The sequence below is a fragment of the Pteropus alecto genome, unplaced genomic scaffold, assembly GCF_000325575.1.
Source record: "Pteropus alecto unplaced genomic scaffold, ASM32557v1 scaffold45, whole genome shotgun sequence".
NCBI lineage: Eukaryota > Metazoa > Chordata > Mammalia > Chiroptera > Pteropodidae > Pteropus > Pteropus alecto.
Window position 1 is genome coordinate 36,205,455 of NW_006442491.1, and position 17,446 is coordinate 36,222,900.

The window sequence follows — 17,446 nt, forward strand, 5'->3', positions numbered from 1 at the left end:
CCAACGGCCCCGCAGACCCCTGGCCGTTCTGGTGCCCGCCGTGCTCTCCGGGACGCGGCATTTGCTCTGTGAGACAGAAGCCCCTCTGCGTCAGGACTGCCACGTAGGGGATAAAGTCGGAGGAAGTGAACGGACTCCTCGAAGGCGCCAGTAAGATGGCGAGACGGGGCCGGCGAGAGTGGGCCGATCGATAGCACGGCGCTCGGCGCGGCGCCCTGGGCGCGTGCGCAGTGGCTGTGCGCTCGGAGCGATCGATCCGGCAGGGCTTGGGCGTCCATTTTTCTGGGAGAGAGCAGGAGGCCGAGAGCCGGATTAGCGGGTACCGGGGGCCGGGGTGCGGGGGGAATGGCCGAGGCGGTCGGCTGCGGCCCCTAAGGGGCCACGGGAAGAGCTGGGGTGAGCGGGGAAGGGGCGATAGCGCGGGGCGTGCGCCCCGAGTTGCCGGGCTGGGCCTGCACACCCCTGCTCTTTCTCAGAGGCCTCGCTCTGTCCTTAGTGCGCCTCTGTGCTGTCATAGTGGCGGAGCACACGGTGACGGCCGGTCTGTGTTCTCACCCTGGCCCCTCTTCCAGTTCCGGGAAGATCCAGTCCTGGGTTGGATCCTTCTGGCCCCCGGCGTCCTCACGTGCAAATTGGGGGTGGTAATTAGGCGCTTACTAGCCCAGCCAGAGAGCGTCCTATGGGAGTTGAGAAGCGGGGCTCATCCTCCCTTTCCATTTTTTAAATCTCTGTAAACCTCTCGATGCTCCTGGCGTGAATGAATAGACAGGGTAGAACAGCGGTCAAGTTCTGGGCTCTGGTGTGGACAATCCTGGCGGCCACTTTCACGTCGGACGAGTTACTTGGCCACATTTTACTTTCAGTGGGTTTCTTAATCTCATCGATCCAGCATCATCTCTGTTGTTTCCTCGTTTTGTCTACACAAGCATAGATTTGTGTCCATATGCTTCTACATGTACTTAAAAATACACGATTATTTTATGCAGTGAGCTAATGCTTATAAAGTGCTTAGCATGGTGCCTGGCAAGGGCTTAATAAATGTTAGCTGTTGTTATTAACGCCCATCAGTACAGCACAGTAAGAACACAGGCTCCAGGGTCAGATAGCCTGCGTTAGGATCCAGGCTCTGCCATTTGCAGACTGTTCGATCCCGGGTGAGTTCATCTCTCTAGGCCTCAGGTTGCCCATCTCTAAAATAGGATTAAATGAGGATTGAATGAAGTAATGCCTATTAGTTTTTTATGTGATGTGTTAGTACTGTACTGAGTGTCAGTAAATTTTAGCTAGTTTATCATTAAGTTATTAAAGAGCACTAGAGAAAGTGTTCAGGAACAACGGTCCCTATAGAGGCAAGCCGCCTAAGTTCTAGTAGCCTCAGTAATTCTCCAGAGGGAGTTCTGTAGTTAGAAAACATGGTTTCCCACCGCTTTCCTGTAACAACCCCTGTAAAGTAAAGCAATACCGGGAGGTTCTGGTGTTCCTGCTCGCTCACTCCCTTTCTTTCTCTTATTCACCTCTTTCCCATGCTCTCCTTCCAGTTTCTTCTCTGCCATAACTATCTTTCTGCATGTAATATAACAAACAACCTCAGTTGCTTTAAAACATGTTTTAAGAATGAATATAACTGACATTACTAAACATACAGCTCGGCTGGTAGAAACAGTAGTGTCTAGACGTCCAACAACAGCAGCTATCAGTTGCAAACACTGGTCAACATTAAGAGGAAGTGGTAGATTCTGGGTTAGCAAGAAAGAATAAAAATTGCTGTTGCGTAGTTTGGCAGAGAAAAACTCTACTGTAAATATCAGTTAACATGATTTGAATAATTTCTGTGTGCCACTCTGCTCAGTGCTTTACATGCACTGTCTTGTTTAACCTTCACTAACTTATTTAACAGCCGAGGAACCTGATCTCAGAAACAAGGTCGCTGATCAAAGATGATGCAGGTAGCAGAGCTGAGATTTAAGCCCTACAAGTCTGATCCAGTTTCTTTGTTGCTTCTGCGATTCACTAGAACTTTGTTGCATCTCCCCTTCACCGTCCACCTGTTTTCTCTTGCAGCTGGTGAGAAGTTGGGTTCCTCTTCTCCAAGATGTACAGGACCAAAGTGGGCTTGAAGGACCGCCAGCAGCTCTACAAGCTGATCATTAGCCAGCTGCTCTACGACGGCTACATCAGCATTGCTAACGGCCTCATCAATGAGATCAAGCCTCAGTCTGTCTGTGCACCCTCAGAGCAGCTCCTGCATCTCATCAAACTAGGTAGCTTGGGAATGCAGATTCGTTGATCCCATGACAAGGTTTCAGATGTTTTTACACATCAGAGTCTTTCAAGATATTTCCATTTAGTTTTAATGCCTAATATGTGTCAAGTACAGTGCTAGAGACTGAAGAAGTAAACATAGTCCCGATTATGAAGACTTCAAGCTGGTCCTAGCCTCAAGATCTTTATACGAATTATCTGGAGCATTCTGTCGTTGTATTATTGAATTTCTTCAAATCTTGGCTCAAATTGTCATCTCAGAGTCCTCTTTACCTCTTCTAAAATAACCCCACTATCTTCCCTAGTTACTCTAAAACAAGCAGCCCATTTCCTTCCTAATAGTCACTGTCTCCAAATTTCTTTATTCTGTATCATTTCCCACGTAATCCTCACCTCCCCCCGCAAAAAAACTACAACCTCAGTAAAGATCAGGACCTTGTCTTGTTTGACAGTATTTGCTGATATTTGCCTGGGTCATGGAAGACACTCAATAAAACATACAATTGCCAGACGTGCTTATACTCTTTGATTTGGCAGTGCCGACTGTGAGAATTTGTCCTGAGGAAATAAAATGAATACAACTGAAATGCACAAAAATGTGTCATTAGTCATAAATGTTCTTATATTCATAAAATTGGATCCAACAACATGACGTAAATGAATATTTACTACACTGGCCAGATGTTTTATTCTGTGTGAATAAATGAACAAGTAAATCACAACATGCTATATAGTGTGGTTCTGTTTTTGTTTTAAGACATCAAACAACTTCGTGCACAGAGAAAGACCCAGAAGAATTCCTACCACCATGTTAATATCCAGGTGATATACGGTCATTTTTATTGTTCATCTGGATTTCTGATTTTTCTGTGATAATAAACATACTGTTTATATGATATGTGAAGTTATTTTAAAATTTAAAACGCATAGTCTTGATAAGCTTCACCTTACTTAAATATCAGCATTCCTTCAGATACGATTCACTAGTGTTAACGCTAACAATGCATCTGACTTAATGAGCTTCAGAGCTGCTGCTGACATCTCAGCGCTGAAAATACTAGAACTCGGAATAGGAAATAAATGGACGATTTAACTACAGAACTATATTTTCAGTTTCTGTAGTTGTATTTAAAGTGGAGAATTTCAGAAGCAAAAAGCATGGGGAGGTGACTTTACCTATTGGAGCGTGGCCTTCCACAGTGTCACCGGGCATGTACCCTTGTCAGTATACCTGGTTCTGTAAAGTATCAGGTGTCACGTACCTCCAAGAAATAGTAAGGTGACATTGGCAAACCTGTGATTTAGACTCGGAACTTTGTCTTGGCCTTTTAAAATACCATTTTTCATGCCCTTAATTTTTATGCCTTTCAGGAATGGAAAATGACGACACTGCAGTTCAGTACGCGATTGGCCGCTCAGATACGGTGGCCCCAGGCACAGGAATTGACCTGGAATTTGATGCAGATGTCCAGACTATGTCCCCAGAGGCTTCAGAGTATGAAACCTGCTATGTCACATCCCATAAAGGACCATGCCGTGTAGCCACCTACAGTAGAGATGGACAGTTAATAGCTACTGGATCTGCTGATGCCTCCATAAAGATACTCGACACAGAAAGAATGTTGGCCAAAAGTGCCATGCCAATAGAGGTAAAAATTCCTGCACCGTACTTAGCTTTTGCCTTTTGTTCATTCACGGGACAATGAAAGAATAGTTTAAACCAGCTTTAACTTAGCATAGTTGTAGATTGTGTACTTTGAGTCAGATTTTATACTTTGCACATTTCTTGTTGGTCTAGGTCATGATGAATGAGACTGCACAGCAGAATATGGAAAACCACCCAGTGATTCGGACTCTCTATGACCACGTGGATGAAGTCACATGTCTCGCTTTCCACCCAACAGAACAGATCCTTGCCTCTGGTTCGAGGGATTATACTCTCAAATTATTTGATTATTCCAAACCATCTGCGAAAAGAGCCTTCAAATACATTCAGGTCAGGAATTTTTGGAAAGAAGCTTTACGTTTTCTCTAAATACAGTGAGCTAGTGTATGACTGTTCTCTTTAGTCTCAGTGATCAGCCTATAAAACAAGAGTCCAGCAAAAAGGACATGTGCCACATGTGGCACATGAGTCAGATTTCATTGGTATATAATTTACATGCTGTCATGCGCCTGCTTCTTCTGGCCAGTCAGGACTGCTGCTGGTCACAGTTCATGCAGCCAAGAGTTCAGAATCCTTATCACTCTTTAAAGGTTGCAGATCCTTGTTTAAAAATGGAACACGACCAGCTTCACCAGATTGTAACATGGGAATAAAATATTGCTCAGTATTTGAAACTATCGGGTGTTTGGTGGAAAAGTGACCTTTGGTACCTTGTTTTGAAAATGCAGTTCAGAAATATGTTTCAGTAGTGGCTTCCACCTTTTAATAACTTAATTTTTTACTCAATATTTGGAGCCCTGGGACAAATTAACGAAGCTATCCTTACATACAAGTTACGTTTATCTTCATTAATCGTGTGTGTACATATCGTAGATTGATGATATTCCATTCTGAGCACTCAGCGCTCATTTGCAAATAAACTCGTCCCACAGCTTTTGGCATAATCTCACCAGTACGCAGTTTTGGAAATCTGTTCAAATGATACGTTCATGTATTCCAGAAAGAACTTTGTCCCTTCTCCTATCTGTGTAATATCTGACCGTTGTTTTATGGATTCTTGGCATCAGCCAAATATTTTCCACATTTCCTCTGGATATAATTGTTCACCGGTTGATCATTTAATGTTAACGTTTCTGCCCTAACAGGAAGCCGAAATGTTACGCTCCATCTCCTTTCACCCTTCCGGAGACTTTATACTCGTTGGGACACAGCATCCTACGCTTCGGCTCTATGATATCAACACGTTTCAGTGTTTCGTCTCTTGCAATCCTCAAGATCAGCACACCGACGCCATATGTTCCGTTAATTACAATCCTAGTGCCAATATGTATGTGACTGGTAGCAAGGACGGCTGCATCAAGTTATGGGACGGTGTTTCGAATCGGTGCATCACGACTTTTGAGAAAGCACATGACGGTGCTGAAGTTTGTTCTGCCATTTTTTCCAAAAATTCCAAATACATTCTTTCAAGTGGAAAAGACTCTGTAGCTAAACTTTGGGAAATATCAACAGGACGAACGCTGGTCAGATACACAGGTATGTGAGGAATTGATACTAGTTAACATTTCTATAGCCTTTTACAGTTTCCAGAACTCTTAGGAGGAGAACAAGCCTGAGGTTAAATATTTTAGCCAAGGCCACAGTTACTAAGAGGCAGAACTGGAAATAGAGCCACAGTTTCTTACCTTTGATCTTCTCACTGCATTACAGCTTAAACTAGATCTGATTCCTTAGAAGTAACATTTCAGAACCTGGTGGTCCATTTGTAGACTGATGGCCTCCCCTTTTCCCATAAAAACACGAAACCAGAGAAAAGCAGCGATAAGTGTACACATTAGGGAGAGAAGGGCTGGGAGGGAAAATGCAGACCCATTCCTAGGCGAGCAGAGGTGGCCCCCAAAGAAGACCACAGGTCTTACAGATCTAGGCATCAAGGGGGCCCTTCAGACAGGACAGCAAAATGAAGTTCATCTGGTTCTCATTCATTCACGTAGGGCTTTAATTTGTAACAGTTGTCCCTGTGAGCTCTTTATGACGAGATTTGAATTTATCCTGTCACTACTAGTCTGTTCAAGTCTAGTTAGTTCTAGTGAACGTTAAAAGATCGTGTCTCCTCCTGCTTGGTAGAAACCAAGGCTGTTATGTTGTAGAAAACTTCAGCTAGTTTCCTCTGTTGTGAGGTGTTTGTGTCATGATAAAATGGCCATGATTATAACTCGGAAAGTCACAAACTATTCAAAGGGACTCTGCCATGGTGGTCTTAGTTAGCATTTTGGGGAAGAAAATGGAGGAGTCGGTGACATCCGAACCACTAGGGTGCAGCATAACCTACCTTAGGTTTAGCTCGTTGAAACTGAAGTTTGCTTCCTGCTCTGAGTTCTGGTGCAGACGGTAGGTGCAACTAGCAAGTTATTTTTACCGTAATTCTTGGTGACTTAATTGAAACACTTACTTTTGTACGAAGCCATTTTGAAAAATATCTGATGATTACTATGAAAAGACTGCTTGTTGCAAAAACAAGATAAAAAGTGATCAAAGGGAAAATGCGAAGGCCTCCTCTTTAGAAGTAACAGCGTCAGTTTGAGTGTGGTGAGTGCGGAGGGGGAGCCGGGCCGCTGACTATGCTTGGTTTGCTTTCGTTAGGAATGTTTGGGATGTTTCATGGTTGTATGTGGTTTGGTTTCAGTGGAGAATTGGGATTTTATTTATTTATTTTATTTTTTTATATGTGAATTTGGGATTTGATTTTAAAATGAGATTACACTAAATGTGTATGCAAAATCCAGTTTTTCCAATTCACAGGTTAAGACCCCTTGGTGTCGGCACATTTGGATCTGTGTTTCCACTGTTAACGTTTAGTTTGAATTCAAACTAAATGAAATAATGAAGGAAAAGGAAAAACTACCAAGTAAACGTTACAAATTTTGATGTTAAAAATTAGTCAACACTATAAACAAAATTAGAATGCCGAAGTAGGGGGAAAATACCCATAGCATAGGTAATAGACATATGTCAGATATTAATGAACACAAGGAAAGGTAAATAATCAACCTCACTGTAAACCTAAGACATTAAAAGGTATTTTGTCCTCATCAGATTTCAGGAATTCACAAGGTTGTTATCTATTATTGATAAACGTTTCAGGAAATCAGGAATGACAGTTAGTAACATATTTCTGAAGGGCAGTTTGGTGTCACATATCAAAATTTTAAGTATACGTATTTTTGTCTGGCTAAATCCACTCTTAGAAATTCAATCTAGAAGGATTCTTGGCCAGCGTGCACATGCACACACAGAAAGGTGTCCCTCCCAGCATTATCTGGGGTAGTGGAAAGTTAGACACGTAAATGTCCACCAAGAAGCAGTGAGTACATTGTTGTTACGCATCTTTTTGTGGCTCGCAGCCTTTAAAAGTATTCATAGTAGCATTTGTTGAGCATTTACACCGCAGAGCTGGATGTGCGTTCCATCTCCTTTAACCCACAGCAATCTTGTGCGTGGGTGTCGTGCCAGATCTGACACCAAGTTTGTATTTTTACCCATTAAGCTGTATTCTCTATTCATAGATCTCCACTACATACTACTGAATAAAAACTGCATATGGTGTGTGCTCTGATTAATATAATTTACAAGTGACTGTATAACACAGAGATATTTGGGAAAGATAATCATCAACGTAGTGACTGGGAGTAAAACTATTAGGCAGGATTTTTTCATGCTTTATATAGTACTTTAAGCATATCTTTTTTTCACGGTCATAAAAGAAACGTAAAGCTTCCTTTTGGACAGCGGATGCTCATATGTTCCAGTAATTCTGTTCCTAGAGATTTAACCCTGAGGAACTAATGTGTTCTGTACAAAAAAAATGTTATCGTAACATCACTTACAGTTCGATACAAACTAAACGCCTAGCAGAAGTAAGAAGATGGGAACTCGAACCCAACAGAAAGTTGATTTAACTATGATAGAAAAGACACGTATGTGACACAACTTTTGTATTTTAAGGTTTTTATGCCTAGAAGCGAGTCAGGACGTTAACAGTGTTGCTGGGGGTAGCTGGCCCAGAGGTGATTTTTTTATATATATACTTTAATTTCCGAGTTTCCAAACTCGCACCATAAACGTGTGCTACTTCCACACTTTTTAAATGCTGTCTTCCCAGCGACAGACTTAATCACAGAAGCGGAGCAGCCCGGGGGGCCTGGGTGTGGACCGGGGGAGCGTTTTGGGGAGCGGGCGGCGCCCGGGGTAACCTCTCGTCTCTGCGCAGGTGCGGGCCTGAGCGGCCGGCAGGTGCACCGGACGCAGGCGGTCTTCAACCACACGGAGGACTACGTGCTGCTGCCGGACGAGCGGACCATCAGCCTGTGCTGCTGGGACTCGCGGACGGCCGAGCGCCGTAACCTGCTGTCGCTGGGCCACAACAACATCGTGCGCTGCATCGTGCACTCGCCCACCAACCCTGGCTTCATGACGTGCAGCGACGACTTCAGAGCCAGGTTCTGGTACCGGAGGTCCACCACCGACTAGGCCGCGTCCTGCCGCAGGCTTCTCTCCGCGAGCCGGCCCCTCCCTCCCCGTGTCCCGTCAGCCACCAGCCTCAGTAGTAAGTCGTTGCACCATCTCTGGCAGTGGGGCTGCCACCTCTACGGCCTTCTTGGATTTGGACAAAAGAATCTTTTTTTACCTTGATGTAGAATCATGGTGGAAAAAGTGGGAAACGCAGATCTGTGCGGTTCTGCATTCACTGATTATTACAGTGTGATTTTCATCGCTTTTGTAAATACAGGACTTGCCATTTCTCTCGAATCTCCTGATCATTTGAAGAAGGATAGAGTATTAAAGTGCTTTCTAGATCTCAAGTGGCTCTGTCGTGAGGAATCTCCACCGGGTTCTCTTGTCTCTCGTGCCTGGTCCACACCCTCTGTATATTCCCTTTCAGAATACATTTTGGCAGATGAATAGGCATACTGCTCTGAGAATCAAGAGTTTTGTGCCATATTAAAACCATTTTAGAGACTCTATCAATTCTTTTCTAAAGTGACATCATTCTGATGATAAAGCTCAATAAAATTAATGGCCAGTTTTCCTGAAAATGTGTAGGTGACATCTTTCGTCAGACCTCCCACGTTACCCTTTTATTACCTGCAGTGCTTTTGTTCACTAAATGTATTTGTCATAAGGTTATTACCGTTTGATGGGAAACGTAATTTTGGAAATTACCTTCAATCTAATCAAAATTAGGTGAGCCCGCTACTGCTCAGAGGTGCTGCTTATCTTCACGAATTATTAAAACAATTGACTTTGTTCTTACGTCATTTTAAATCTTATCTTCCAGCATGAACCAAAACTACTCATCGTGGATGTACACGGCAACTGTGTTCTCAGAAGATTTTTTTTTTTTTTTTTTTTGGCAATTAACTAACTGATTCGAGTTTTCTTTTTCTTGAAACTTTTTAGAAGGCGACAATATTCCTCTGGATTCATCTCCAACTGGGTCAGAGAACCTGGAACTCCCTCCCCCCACCACACACACACACACACACACACACACACACACACACACAACTTTGGTTTATATTTACCCTCAAATACACATACCTCATGACCTGGGTAGGAGTGCCTAGAAATATCATTTGGGATCATTTAGTAAAAATATTAACCAGATTAAAGTAATTGTCTTATGCTCTAGGAATTATAAAGTCTTCTGTAGTTTATTGCATAAAAATTCTGCTTTAGTCATCCTTAAGGATCATTTTAACTCTTTGAACCATTCGACGCATTCTTAACATGTTAAATCACAGAGTTTGAGTTCAGATTTACAAAGAGCTACATTTTTTGGTCCATAGTGAGTAAATTTATTTTGATTTCGTATCCCGATCCCCTTGTATCTGAACTTGGCCATCTGTGGGTACTGCTTTTGTAAGATTAAAGGAAAGCTACTGAATAGGAACAAAGATAACCAGTTCTATCAAAAAAATTACCAAATTTCCCACTTGTTTTTCTGACTTCTCTTTTGCTTTCAACCTGTCGAACTGTGCAGGAGCGATTGACCGTTTCTGTTTTTCCTGCTCTTGGCACGTGCACTGGAGACCACTCAGCACTCCTCAGATGAGTTCCACTGGGACTTTTGAGCTGTTGATGAATTAAAGTGATAATACCGACTTCTTCCAGTTTGGGGAATAGTCTCAGCAATGGATCTGTAGGTTCAGGACTTCTCTTTACAAGATCAAGATACTTTTGTGTGTTTCCAAAATGGACTTTTAACATTCTTTTTCCCTTTTAAAAGTTACAGTAAGGTCTCGAACGAGCGTAAATGCCAGGAATGTTACATGGACTTGGTATCCGCACATCGTTAACTGCACCACGTAAACCCCAGCACTCAGATGGTGAATAATATCTGTTATTTTTTAAAGATATGTGATTTCTAAAATAAATTTTTTATATATAATGCTTTAATGCTAGTTCATTTTTTTTGGAGTTTGCTGTGGCTGTTTCCATATTTGCACGTAAGTTCTCAAACAGCAGTTATGACTTTGAACTGGTCTGAAAACTTTACAGTTTCTTTAGTGCTTTGTTTTATAGTTTAATCACCTTTAGCTGTGCAGCTTTGCCCTCTACTCTCTACAAACTTAAAGACTCGCGTGTAATTTCATTATTTTAGATCATTCCGGCTTAAGCTCTGGTTTCCTTTAGGAAGGGCGATGCTGGGGGCGGGTGGGGGGCATCAGCATCAGCCCCACTCCTGACTTGTCTATGCTGAGGCAAGGCGTCCCTCTCTGGCCTGCAGCTTCCTTTTCTGTGATAAAAAGCTTACTCAAAATCATCCCCAACGTGCACTTCAGGCAATGAAGCTTTTTTTAAAAACACATCATGACATAAATAGATTTGGGAGAGGAGGGGGCATTTACCTAGAGGGGGGAGACTTCTGTTCCTAAAAATATGGCAGACCAGATACTCTCAAGAACACTTGTAGTACAAACCTGGATAGAATTTGTATTTAAGCTCTAAACAGATAGCTGAGCTAGCAGGAAAGCAAGGAGGAAATCCCTGAGGCCAAACCAGAAAGTGTTGGGGGGGGCGAGGAGGGCTGTCAGCTGGTTACACCCTGCTGGTTTCTTAAGCCCTCTTGCCCCAATTTCTGAGCTGAGTCTTTACAGGGCGGGAACTTTGATCAGGATGCAAAAAGAAAGCCAGAACCCAGAAAGAGTCTGCCTCTGAAAGGAAGAACTTGACAAAAAGCCTGCAAAAGCTTGCTCAGGTTTGCGGACGGGGCCGGGGTGCTGGCAGGGGGAGGGTCTTCTCTGAGAATCGCATCGGTGAGCTTTCTCCAAGCAAGGCTGGAACGATTCACAGCGCCTGTGAGGCCAGAAGCGCAAGCAGAGAGTTGAAGGCAGCTCCAGTGGGTTGTGGCCACGAGTGCCTTACAGAAGCCGGCACAAGTTCTCCGTGGAAGGACACGTCCTGACTCCAGGCCTCGTATTTCCCAGACAAAGCTCTAAGAATCATGGGTCCAAAATCGAATAGATGCGGAACAGCCACCGTGATGAGAATCAAATTAGAAACGAGTCAGACTTGGAAAGCCAGTTCCCGCCGACAGCCTTTTCCTCCAGCTTTATGCCCCCTCTACCCCGTAGCACGTCCTTGCCATTCATTTTCACGTCTTCCTCTGAGTCCTTTACCTTCTCAATCTCGGGGTCAAAATTCAGGGAATCAAACTGAATTATCGCTACTAATTATGTAGAATCCAGCCCTCCCTTTATGATCTATGCATCAGGGTGTATAGATGTGTTCGTTGGCAATTTATGAAATTCCACTTTGACCAAAAGAGCTATCTGTGAGTTACCTTCACAAGGTTAAAATCTGCCTGATAAATCAGATGATTTGAAAGCAGTGCCGCCTGGAATTTCCTCCAAGCCTTTCATGCTTTGGACATTCTAAGTGAGCGGTCCCCAACCTTGTTGGCACCAGGGACCGGTGCTCCCATGAGAATCCAGTGCCCGATGAGCTGAGGTGGGGCTGAGGCGGCGATGCCGGTGCTGGGGAGTGGTTGCCGACACAGATGATGGTTCACTTGTTTTTCTGTAGTTCACCTCCTGCTGTGGGCCCCGGTTCTAACAGGCCACAGACTGGTACCGGTTCTCAGTCTGGGGATCGGGGACCTCTATTCTAAGTCACGTTTAGCTGTACTTTTGTAAGTCAGGTATTGAGTACCCAGTGTTTGAATACTGCCACTCCAGGAGCTTGAGAGCTGAAAATCCACATGAAAACAGCAAAGCACATAAAAACCAGCTCAGTACACAAAAGCTCCTCCTGCACATTTATTACAAGCTATCAAAGTACAGCGATCAGACTCACTAGATTCAGAAAAAAATTAATCCAAATTACTTTTCTCAGTAGCATATTTGTCAAGAGGGGAAATAGTTACCTCAATAGAGTCTCCGGAACTTGGTTCTCTCGAACTCTAGCTGTTTCAACCTTCGGTCAGCGAGATATTATGAAAGCCAGCCAGTTCCCTAGAATCATCAATTCTTGCAATATTTGTGCACGTAACAGACTCATTTGCCTTAAGAACATGAATGAATGACAGGAAAATGTCTAAAGGCTTTTATTCAGAAAAAATGGTAGCAAGACCAAATAACCAGACTGAGAAGTCAGGCTCCTGATTCACAGAAACTACACTCATTTCTATGCAGGAGCGAGTCTGTGTAATTCCAGGGCCAAATCATCACTTTTGTGCCTTGGTTCTGTTCTGGTTTTGGTCGAGGCTGTTTTTCCTCAGAAAAGGCATGCAAATGACAGCATTCTAATCTGAGCTGTGAGCGTGGGGGTCAGCCCTTCACGACTGGCAAGAATCACTGTCGGGAGCTTGCCGATGTGATGGGAAACATCTAAACTTGAGTTGGTTGAAGTCTGTCTTCTATTTTTTCCAAGAGACCTGGGTTCAGATCCTGTCTCTGTCACTTCACTATGTGACCTTGAGCGAGTTTGTCTCTCCTTTTAACTTTTTTCAAATGTATTCAAAAGTCAAGAATACAATAAAAACAATAGTTGCCAGGGGGTGGGGGCAGTGGAAGTGACTGCTAATGGATATGGGGTTTCTTTTGGGGGTGATTTTCTGAAAATGGATAGTGGTGATGGCGGCACAACTCTGAATATACTAAAAAAATAATGGATTGTATTTTTTTAAAGGGTGAATTTTGTGGTATGTAAATTATATTTAAAGCTGTTGTTTAATTGAACGTCAACAATACAGAGCAGTGAATCTCCAAGTGCCTATCACTCAGACGCCCCAATTTTAAGCTCACAGCCAATCTTGCTTCACCTCTATCTCTATCCACTTCCCCTTTCTTGAATCATTTTGAAGCGAATTTCAGATATATTTTATCTGTATCTCAATATATATCTCAGATAAGGACTTTTTAAAAACAATCCTAACATTATACCTTCAAATAGTGACATCAATTAATATCACATCTTCATACCTAGTCAGTTTTCAAATTTCTTTATAAGTGATTGGTTTTGAATTAGACTCCAAATAAGGCCGATCCATTGTGGCTTGTTGTCTTTTAAGTCTCTTTTAATCTTTAGAGTCCACCTCTGCCTTTTTTTTTTCCCCTTTGCAGTTTATTTATTGAAGAAACTAGTTTGGTCGTTTGGCCAAATTCTCTCTCTCTCTCTCCCTAAGTGTTAGGAGTATGTGATTTTTGTTTTAGAAAGTAATCTATTTCATAGATTGTCACCCTGGAACTGTGAGAAAGGCAGCCTTACCTTGATGAGCGGTTGCATCCTCCTCATCTGAGATGCGACAGGCCCCATGCCCCACAGGCACAGGAACTGGTAGAGCCAAAAAAAAGGCTCCCAGAAACCATCTGCTATTTGTAGTGCCCTTTGCCTTACAAATGTCACGGTGCTGTTGCGGCAGCCCATTTTAATGATGACTTATTGTTTAAGACTAATACGATAAAATACTTCCTAAAATACTTCTGCTAGTCCAGGCCGCCATTTATAACCTCAGGCTTATGACTCATGGCTCTTTCCTATGAATCTTCTTGTTTTCCTTAAATGGAACTTGCTCATTCCACCTGTTTTCTCCCCTCTTCTCCCATCTCTGCTGTCTGTGCTTTGTGGGTCTCCACTTTGAACTCGTTACGAAGTCAGTCTTGTTCATTCTGTGGGGTCACTGTTCTCTCCGTCACCTGCTCCCATGAGCAGCACAGCGGTCACTCGGACCCAGAAGTTAACTTCCCACAATGATAACAGTTTAAAATCTAGATCGTCTCGGCCGGAAGTTGGTCAGCCATTTCCATCTCCAGGTCCTTCCAGGTGCTGACTTTAGGGAACTACACACGAGATGACCAGCAGACAAGTGACGTCTTCACAGGAAGGAAGGGAGCTTGCTGGAGATGGAACGTGAGCCAGGCTGGGCACCAGTTGGTCTAAATGAGATAAAAATGCAAACGTGGCTGGCGAGGAGGCGTCTGCTCCCCTGTGGATTCTCTCTGGATGCCGGGTCTGAATTTAGGGAAAGTAAAAAAGACAGCCAAGTAATGCTGAACATCGCATGACCTAGTACTGTGGTTTCCAGTGCGGATGGCGGGTTGGCAAGGTTTAAGAGATAACATAATGGCATTGATACGTGCTCAGCCGAGCCCCGGTGCGGTGTCAGCACTCAGCAAACGCTCACCCTTAAGTGCTGTGAGCAACGCCCCAGAGGTGGGCATGGAGGGCAGAGCAGGCAGCCCTGCAGCCCTGAGCGGGAGAGGCTTGGCGGGACAGGGTCATTTAAGGCAGTCAGTCCCTTTGATCAGTTTTCCCCTGGCTGTCGCAGGGCCAGCGTTGGGGGGCAGGAAGGATGGAACACTGAAATTCGGTCCGGTGACCTCTGCGAGGAAAATGAGCTGGGTCTGGGGGTGGGAGTTGCTCCGGGGCGGGAATGTTGTGTGATCACACACTCAGCTCTCAGAGTAGGAACTGAAAGCTCGAAAGCAGAAGAGGGGGTGTTTTTTGTTTCTCTTCTTTTGTGGTTTCACACAGCAAATGTATGACAGTCTCTGCTTCTAAGCGAACGGAGCCGCCGGTCATGCACTGAGTAAGTGTGTCCTGGATTTCTCGTGTCCCTTCCTTGAGCCCTTTCATTTTACTCCTCTCCTGCTTTCCGGAAAGTTGGCCAGCTGGGAGGATCTTCTTGACAATTTCCCATGTTGTCCATAGAATTCGGTTTCTGAGAACCGGCCAGACGTATACAGTGACATTGCATAACCTGCCTGCGAAGCCAGAGATATCAGGCGAGGAGCGCCGTGGGGCTGATTCTACCCAACATGAGAGGGTCGAGTGCCATGGACAGGGCGTCCAAGGTAAGTGGCGGGGCTTCTGAATGGGCAGGGGGCCAAACATCTGTTAGGGTTAACGACAGTGACAGATTTTCATTCCGAGTTTCTAATGAAGTCAAAGGGTGAATACTAGTAAGATCCGGGTTTGAAATGGGCAGGTTTAACGTAAGCGTGGAAAAGGCGTGTACTGTAAACCAGTTGGATTCAGAGGTGGATGGAAATTACTTTCTAGCTTCTGGGGCTGCTAACACAATCTATCACTTTGCGTCCGTTCGCCTTCTAACTTGAGCAAGACCTCAGCCCTCCCTGACCTCCCCTTTCCCTGGACCCCGAGGATCCTCGGTGTCACTCCCAAGTGTCCTGAGGAGAGCTATGCTCCCTCTCCAGCGCAGAGCCCCGTTGTGGGCCTCAGCCTCCTGCGCCGAGTCCACGGTGGGCATCACCCTTCTGTCTTCCCGTTAACTCTTGTATTGACAAGTGTGAGTGGAGCTCAAGTCTGTGACGTGAATCAAAAAAGATTCACTATTTAGAAAATCGAGATGGCTACGAAAAAAATGGCTCAGACACAAGGAAAGTGAAGCTCAAGGGTGCTCTTGCTATACCTTTTAAAAATGTCAGTAGCACAGGAAAAATAGAAATGAAGCAATGACTAAATGGCGAGCCTACTTACATGAGTTCAATGCATGACTTATTTGTACAATAATAGTACAGGTTTTATTAGTGGAATTTGTAGCTGAGTGACTCATGACATCCTCTCTTATAGAGACGGTATGTAAATACCTTAGAATATCGTACCCGACTATTTTCTTTGAAATTTTTTTAACCATTGGGAAAATGGAAAAAAAATAATTCAGTAAATCCCTACATTTATATCCTCTATCGAGATTCACCAGCTCCTGACACTTTGTCGCATGTGTCTGCATTTATTTGTATATCTTGAGAAACAGCACGTACTCTGTGGTTATCGTTCTCGTCCGATCGTTTGAAAACAAACATGGCGGATACAATGACACGTCTTCTAAAAACAAGGACATCGTCCTGCAGAACTCCAATGTCATTGTCACACCCAAGAAAAATTACCAATGAATCGATAATGCCATTCTAATAATATTCAGCTCACATCCACATTTGCCAAAAATATCCTGTCTAGCTTTTTTGGCTGTTGTGATTGGTTTGTGCTTGTTTACTTTCCAACCCAGGATTCATTCCAAGACGTTGCACTGTCTGTCAGTTCTCTGTCATCCTTAATCTGGAACAATCTACTACTACTGATTGTTTTTCATAACATTGGCATCTTTTCTGAATTTCCCAGCTTTTTTAGGTCTTAGACTTCTTTTTATTTACACGTCACTCTTTCTGCCTAATTTCTATGGCACTTTACCATTTGTAATTAACATGTATATGTGCATATAACTTCGAGCTGGCATTTCCGGCATCCCCATGAAGTCCTGTTATCAATAAATACTATACAGATAGCCGTAGCTGACACGTACTGACTGTCCGTCTGCCAGGCCCTTGCTGCTTGCATTTTCCATCACATCCTCACACCTCCGTGAGGTCAAGGTGCTTCTCTTATCCCCACTTTACAGATGAGGAAAGTGAGGATTCATTGACTTGCCAGATCGCACGCCAGTGAGCCACCAAACTCTTTTCCTATAGACCCAGATAGTATTTTATGCCTCGAGGGCAACCTACGATCTCTGTTGCATATTCTTTGTTTTTACAACTCTTTAAACATACAAAATCATTCTTGACTCTTGGCTCGATCATCTGGATTTGGTCCACTAGTCATGGAGCAGGCCATCCCGTGTCCTAACGTCCTAGAAGGCCACCTCAGCTCATTCATGTCACTTCCTCCCAGGCATGGCACACCAGGGCAAGAACCCCAGTCTTCAACTCCCGGCCCGGAGGCTCCTGTAGGGTATCCCTGCAGAAATGTCAGAGCACGTAGAAGGCGATGTTCTTCCTAAAGGCTTGACACAGACAGGACCCGTCCCTGAGCCGCGGCCGAGCGTCTTGCCTGTTATGGTGAAAAGTACATACCACAGTTCCGTTCATTTTGGCGCCGTCTTACGTTTAAAGCCTACCTTGTCGTTTGGTCGCTTTTTAAATGGTCACGCCGTGCTTTAAAGGGGTCATACCGTGTACGCGGGTCTCAGCTTTGGTGCCTCTGACTTTAAAGCAA

General features: G+C 44.0%; 1 protein-coding gene across 4 annotated transcripts; it reads left to right on the forward strand.

The window, feature by feature from the left end:
* Positions 1 to 9,024, forward strand: CSTF1 (cleavage stimulation factor subunit 1). 4 transcript variants are annotated; one of them, XM_025040056.1, is made up of 7 exons: positions 252 to 319; positions 766 to 862; positions 2,062 to 2,261; positions 3,634 to 3,911; positions 4,061 to 4,258; positions 5,074 to 5,464; positions 8,199 to 9,024. In XM_025040056.1, the coding sequence occupies exons 3-7, from the start codon at positions 2,093 to 2,095 to the stop codon at positions 8,456 to 8,458; spliced, it is 1,296 nt and encodes a 431-aa protein (XP_024895824.1). In that variant the 5' UTR covers positions 252 to 319; positions 766 to 862; positions 2,062 to 2,092; the 3' UTR covers positions 8,459 to 9,024. The 4 variants fall into 4 exon arrangements, with proteins under 4 accessions (XP_006921994.1, XP_015452495.1, XP_024895824.1 ...); XM_006921932.3 differs by lacking the exons at positions 252 to 319; positions 766 to 862 and adding an exon at positions 1 to 150; XM_015597009.2 differs by lacking the exon at positions 766 to 862 and having other exon boundaries at positions 168 to 319.
* The last annotated feature ends 8,422 nt before the right edge of the window (positions 9,025 to 17,446 follow it).

Bases quoted from the DNA above. Each gene is read 5' to 3' on its own strand.
- CSTF1 (XM_006921932.3), top strand. From the start codon at position 2,093: ATGTACAGGACCAAAGTGGGCTTGAAGGACCGCCAGCAGCTCTACAAG. The intron at 2,262-3,633 runs GTAGCTTGGGAA...TATGCCTTTCAG, and splicing joins CCTGCATCTCATCAAACTAG to GAATGGAAAATGACGACACT. The intron at 3,912-4,060 runs GTAAAAATTCCT...TTGTTGGTCTAG, and splicing joins AAAGTGCCATGCCAATAGAG to GTCATGATGAATGAGACTGC.